General features: G+C 34.9%; 1 protein-coding gene across 3 annotated transcripts; it reads right to left on the reverse strand.

Moving 5' to 3' along the window:
- Nucleotides 1-3,508: 3,508 nt before the first annotated feature.
- On the reverse strand, nt 3,509-5,665 carry LOC139853001 (F-box/kelch-repeat protein At3g06240-like). 3 transcript variants are annotated; one of them, XM_071842361.1, is made up of 3 exons: nt 5,518-5,665; nt 5,043-5,173; nt 3,509-4,942 (listed from the first exon to the last, which is right to left on the reverse strand). In XM_071842361.1, the coding sequence occupies exon 3, from the start codon at nt 4,891-4,893 to the stop codon at nt 3,787-3,789; it is 1,107 nt and encodes a 368-aa protein (XP_071698462.1). In that variant the 5' UTR covers nt 4,894-4,942; nt 5,043-5,173; nt 5,518-5,665; the 3' UTR covers nt 3,509-3,786. The 3 variants fall into 3 exon arrangements, with proteins under 3 accessions (XP_071698462.1, XP_071698461.1, XP_071698459.1); XM_071842360.1 differs by having other exon boundaries at nt 3,510-4,948; nt 5,043-5,163; XM_071842358.1 differs by having other exon boundaries at nt 3,510-4,948.
- Between the last annotated feature and the right edge of the window lie 939 nt (nt 5,666-6,604).

Genomic DNA, 6,604 nt, shown 5'->3' on the forward strand with positions numbered 1-6,604 from the left:
TCGGAATTCAATTATATCGTGTTCTTGTTTTATAAATTGAAGATTTACACTTCTAGTTAAAGACGTTGATTCAAATGACAACACATAATAAGAAGAAGAGTAGTAACACTGCACATATTTGTGATTAAGACGTTGATTCAAATGACAACACATAATAAGAAGAAGAGTAGTAACACTGCACATATTTGTGATTTTAGAATTTCGACGACGTTTGATTTCAAATAAGTCCTGAAATGAGCAAGCAAACGAAAGATTTGGTCGCTAAAACATCTGGAAGTGTTGTTTCCAATGAAGGAATGCAGCAAGATATTGCAATTGAAAAGACGATTGCTGCAAAACGCAATGTTCAGCAAACTGCAACCAATCGCGAAGAAAATACCGCGAAAACTAATTCTGCAAATTCCCAAGGGAACGCAGAGAAAAATAAAGCAAATGAAAAGACTGCAAATAATGTAAGCAAAAATGCGGAAAAAGACTCAATGGTTAAAACTACAAAGCTCTTGATAATGCCCTTAGAGGCAAGACAATTGCTTCAAGAGAAAGGTCTTGATCTTCATATTCCCTTAAACTATCAATGGCCGCTTAATGACACTTTGCCGTAAACGCAGCAATTGGTTATAAATGACAGTGATGATTTAAATGAAGATACACACGACCATAATGCGTTTGGTTCGTCTGTGCTACTTTTAAAGAAAGCATAACATTCAAAAGTACAGCGCCGACTCTCTGACAATTCAGATAGTGATCCTAAAATTGTTGAAGTCACAAAACTCAAGCGAAAAAGTCCTGGAACACCAATTCCGCAATATATGGAAGAAGGTGAAACTTCGCAAGCTGCAGAGAAAGAGAGTGCGCATATATTTCTTGCGGATATATTTTGTAAAATTGCGCCAAAAGATATGCACCATAAGTTTGATCAACCTGACGTCATTAAGAAGATGATTAAGAGATACTGCGCAGAAACAAAAGAAACGCGAACTAAAACAGCGACAGAAATTACTTCGGTGACTAACAAGTTCGTCGCGCATATTTTTGATTATCCAATAACGACACCACCAATAGTGCCTGCAACTTTGGGCGTGTACTCAGGCTTAACCGATCCGCTAGATTTTTTGCAGCGGTTCGAAGGAGTCGTGAGTACATATAATTGGGATGCGCCTGTAGCGTGCCGAGTTTTTCCCATGGTCTTGCAAGGCCTAGCGCGAGAGTCATTCCACAATTTAAATGCGCGTAGCATTGCTGGCTTTATTGATCTCCGCGAAAAATTCCTCCTGCAGTTTCAAAACCTATTGCCGCAAAAGAAGACGCACATTGAGTGCCACGATATAAAGCAAGGTTTTAAAGAAACACTAGGCGGATTGCTTACGCGTTATGTTTATGAGTGTCAAAAGATACCTAATCTGCATGAAGATCAAAAGATCTCTGGCTTTGTTCACGCAATCAATCCGCAGAAACATCCCACTTTAGTGCGGAGATTGCGCAGAGATGTGCCGCAAACCTTTGGAAAGGTTATGTAGGAGACTTATGATTATATTCGTTGTGGAGAAGATAGCAATATTAACCAGAACTGCAATTGGGCTAAGGACAGAAGTTGACATGATGATCATGACTCTTACCGCGATGGTAATCAAGATAATTATCGCGATAACAATCGCGGATCAGGATACCAAATGATGATACGCCTATTTCCGCATTAGGCACTCATGTGTATCACGTGCTTGCACACGCTTACTAATTAAAGTCCTGCACTAACCCTAGGGAAACGACACACCTTTTTTCTTTTTTTTTTAACCAGAGCTGACACGGCTCATCACCAAATTTCTGTTTTTGACCAACGCCTTGGGATGCGTCGCATTCTTTGCCTGCTGGTCCATTTCATTCAGTTCTGACCTGTTTGACCCATTTTATATGCACATTTTGACTCCAACTGTTTAACAGAACATACCCCTCTTCATTCACATCCAAACAAACATACACAAGTTTTAAGATTAACAATTACAATCTAGTTTCAAAACGACTCATTACAAAAGAGAAAAGAGAGAGAATATCTTGACCCATTACACAAATCATTTAGAGACCAAATAGTATCATGAACACGTGTCTTCAGGAGATATCTACCCCGGTCAAAAGGACAGTCATCTTGCAAGAGTGTGTTGAATTTCTTCTTAATCAATGGAAGTTACACAGACGATGGATGAGAACTTGAAGACAACTGTATTGGCCTGAAGTTTATAATCTTAAGTACAGTAACTTAACACATTGACCACCTTAGGTTTGGGAGTATGATGAGAACTCTAAATTGGTAGTGGATTTTTTTTTTTTTTTTTTTTTTTTTTTTTTTTTAATTTTATTAAAAACACCAAAGTTTGTACATGATCTCAAAGAAGCGAACCTACACTACATAAGAGATATACATCAAAACAAACACTACCATATCACCTTCTAATACAATTGTTTGAGAAACCTCCATTGACACCGAACAAATACACCTTCAGCTCTAATGCAAGACTGAAATTTTAATGGCTTGTCATCCACTCCTTAAAATCAATTCGAAATTTTTTGATCTTGTTTGTGATCCATTGGTGCAATAAGACTTTAACACTCGCCATCGTATCGTCTTTTAGAATCGAACTCCTTTTGTCCGGTGAGCTATGAACCACTTCGTTTCTCCAATGCCAAACACACCATAACACAATGTACCTTGTTGCCAAACAAATCTTGTTCAATAAATCCAAACCCACCTGGAAATTAGCCGAGCTAACTGCATTGTTGACATCGATCGGATATCCAGTTACCGTTGATATTAACTCCTTTAATGCAGTTCGATTTAGCTCTAACCTTCACCAATGAATGAAAAAAATGGGAGTTCTCGTCTCCTTCAATCGCCCATTTGACTCTACTTTTCAAAAAAAGAACTCTTGAACTAATTGATAACTTCGGGCAATGTCATTTCAATTGATTGTTGATAATTTTAACTATAGAGTTCTGAGCAAAACTTTTGTGTCTCAGTGATATCATTAGAGTCTTCAAGTGTATATGAACCGGACCTTCCATTTGGTATACATGTTATATTTACTTGCTTTTCTATTCACGTCAACTGGAAAGGAAAATAGCATATGTCATAAATATTGAAATGCTCTGCCTTGTATCTTTTATTTAGTTACCTTGAAAAAGGTGGTGTCAAAATAAACCCAAAATGAATAGCTGATATTTACTGACCATATCCACCCATATACTTCAGATAACATCGAGTCTGGAAAGATTCGAATGTAGGTACATCCCTCGTTTGTTGTATGGCTGATTATTATTTAAATTCTTTACCATTTGAGGTCATATACATCTCTACATGAGAAGTATCTTTTTCCAGTAAAAGGATTACAGCGGTAAATCATAGAAAACAAAAACTAAGCACACAAGTAACTTTGAGCATCACTATCAACTCGGTAGTACATTATATTTTATATGTATATAGTATATAATATATAATATATAGTAATAACAGGAGAAAATGTATGTGAACATTTAAACCACAATATCAACATCAACAACATACAAATATATAATTAAACAAAAGATAATCAAACCAGAAAATCAACAACCATGAATTCTTGTTTGAACCAAGTAGAAGTTATTTACAAAACATATCATATAATTAATACAAATTATACTTCCTCTGATAGATACTGATAATTCACCTTCCAACTACTACTCGTTTTCAATTGCAGTTTCAATCTGCTTGCTGACACACTTCCCTACAGGTGCCACCGGCCAAACGAGACTGTCAACTTAGTCAACAAAATAGCTAATATGCATTAATTTATCAATCAAACGCGTATTGAGTAACTTGACTTGGTCATCAGCGTTTGGATTGTACAAAATTAGACCATGATCACGACCTCTAATTAGGAGGTCGCCACGTAATGAGAATCCAACTGCATCGATAGGAAGATTAAACAAGTCTGGAAATACACGTTTGACCCATGAAGTAGTCCCATACTCTTCCATTACCCACACTTCACAATCACCCCCACTAATGCATGACATCACACAAAGCTTTTCAAACAAAACCCCCAAAACATTCGTCCGCTGACGTGTACACTTCACAAAATCTGGTGGAAGTGAAATCTCACTGAAAGTTTCAAGATTCAAGTCAAATGCCAATATTGTTTCTTTGATATTATTGTTGTTGGGATCATCTACATTGCAAAGCCAATGAACACGACCATTATATCCATCTCCAAGAACATCATTTCTATTGATTTTTGTAATGTGGGATGGAAACTTTGCCGTAATTGATTCCCAACAACCCTTTCTAACACTATATACTTTTATTAGTCTTCTCTTACAAGAGTATCTAACGTTGACAACCTTGTAATCGTCAATTTTGGGATCATAACCGAATCTGAAATAACCACCAAAACGACTTCCGGAAATAATAGGTATCAAGGCAGAAGAGAGACAAGCGTTCCATAGGTAAACAACACCATTGTCGTTCGAAAAGCATATTAAGCCGTTGATAGAACCAATAACATGATTGAATCCAGATGGTGGGAGTTTTATATAATTGCAGTGTTCCTCATAGGAGGATCGAGAGGCGTTTAGTGTGAAATATGTACCTGACAAGTCGTCAAGGCATGCAAAGTAGAAGGCGATAATCTCAGTCTGATTGTCGTCTTGTTTGTTGTGGATTGAATGATGAAGATGAGATTTAATAAAAGAGGAGTCAGATAAAACAAGATTCCAGGTTTTAGAAAGGGATCTCAATAGAGCTAATTGTTTTGCAGGTAACCTAATGAATATGTTGTTACGCAAAACATCGCCGGGAAGGTAATTCACCATAGCTTTTTTGCTAGTGGCAGCTGGTAAACTCAAATTCGTGCAGGATGAAGTCATAGTTTCAGCCAACTAAACTCTGATAGCACGAATACTGTAGTTTATAACCCTAACCCTAACAATAATAAAAATATAAGTAATCAACGGCCTTAAAACATCATTCAAATTAAAATTAAAATTAATTGACAAAATTACGTAGTAAAATGTACCTCCTCTCAATTTAGCCACCAATTCATCGAAGTTCCAGACGATACCAGCGAATTAGGAGGTTTGTTTTTAGTAGGCTAGCAGTGGGGGAGCTTCACGGCAGTAGAAGATAAACAATAAACCCTATATAAAGCTGGATAGTGAAAAATATTGATTATATTATACATGTTCTTAAAATTTTGTTAACTTCCAATTTGATAAACTTATAACATCATATTGTAATATTCCTTATCAGAAGCATGTATATCTTCCCTATCAATCCCTAATTTCATCATCTTTTCAATTTACAAAATTAGGGTTTATGGACAAACCCTAACTTTCACCTAAATTTTGTTATCTTATTCATCAATAAACAAACACATGCCTATATAACACTCCTAACCCCATATTACCCCATATTTTCAAAGTCTAGGTTTAGTGTTCATATAAACTAACTTAAAAATAACTAAATCAATGGACTAAAAACGTTACCCATACCTTCAATATTATGATAGGGATGTTAGAACTTTAATTTTTTTTTTTCAAGGTATAAGCTTCAATTTAATTAAATCTTGTTTCTTCCTCTTTTGCTCATAATCGCACGAACTCTCCTGCTTATCTCTATTATATTTTGATTTTATTTAATTTTTTTTGAGATAAATGAACGTGAATGAATGAGCTGGAGTGTTCTAGCCTTTAAATTTTCATTTCACGAATTTAAATATATAACCCCTCTAATTTGGCCTAAGACACAAAACAGCCCCCATAACTTTTTTATCTTGTCAAAACAGCCCCATCTCATATAATAATCATTTAATCATTCATTTGTTTTTTATAAACTGATACTTATACTTATTCAACAATAATAAATAATTAAAATTAAATACCTTAACAAATGGGGTCTTACAATTAACCCAATATGTATTATGGGTTTTATTATGAACTTTTTAATCTATATAAATATAAATATTCATATTGTATCAATAATAATAAAAGTATCTCAGTAAGTCAGTACAGTATTCAAGGCATAGCATATGAACAGTCCATTGAAAAGTGTTAATGTCTCTCAAAACAAATAGATAACAAATTGTAATATTAAAACAACAAATACAAATATAAAAACAATCATCATAAACTTAATTAATTTAATAGTTGGATGATTAAAAACAAAAATTAAGATACCGTTGGATGTATATCATCACCATGCAAGTCTTGAAGAATATCAAGAAATCGATCCAACAAAAGAGCATCATATTCCACCAATTTATCATCATTAGAAACTTTACCAGGTGCTAATTGTAGGGGTTTGTATGATTTTTCATAAAACTATTTAGCAGCGGAATCATGTACAACAATTTTTAAACCTTTCAAAAACTCCCCACCAAGAATCCAATTGCATGTTGTTAAGAAAACTAAATAATAAATAGTGAGTTTAAAGACTACAACCTTTGAATACTTTGAACTTGAGAAGTTATGGATGCTAAGAATATAGGAACCAAAATAGCCTCCTTCTATCGGTAATCCACATGAAAGCAAACTCCAATATCAACCGGATGCTAGTCCTTCACAACCCTTGAAAACAAGT

The sequence above is a fragment of the Rutidosis leptorrhynchoides genome, chromosome 6 (assembly GCF_046630445.1).
Source record: "Rutidosis leptorrhynchoides isolate AG116_Rl617_1_P2 chromosome 6, CSIRO_AGI_Rlap_v1, whole genome shotgun sequence".
Classification (NCBI taxonomy): Eukaryota; Viridiplantae; Streptophyta; class Magnoliopsida; order Asterales; family Asteraceae; genus Rutidosis; species Rutidosis leptorrhynchoides.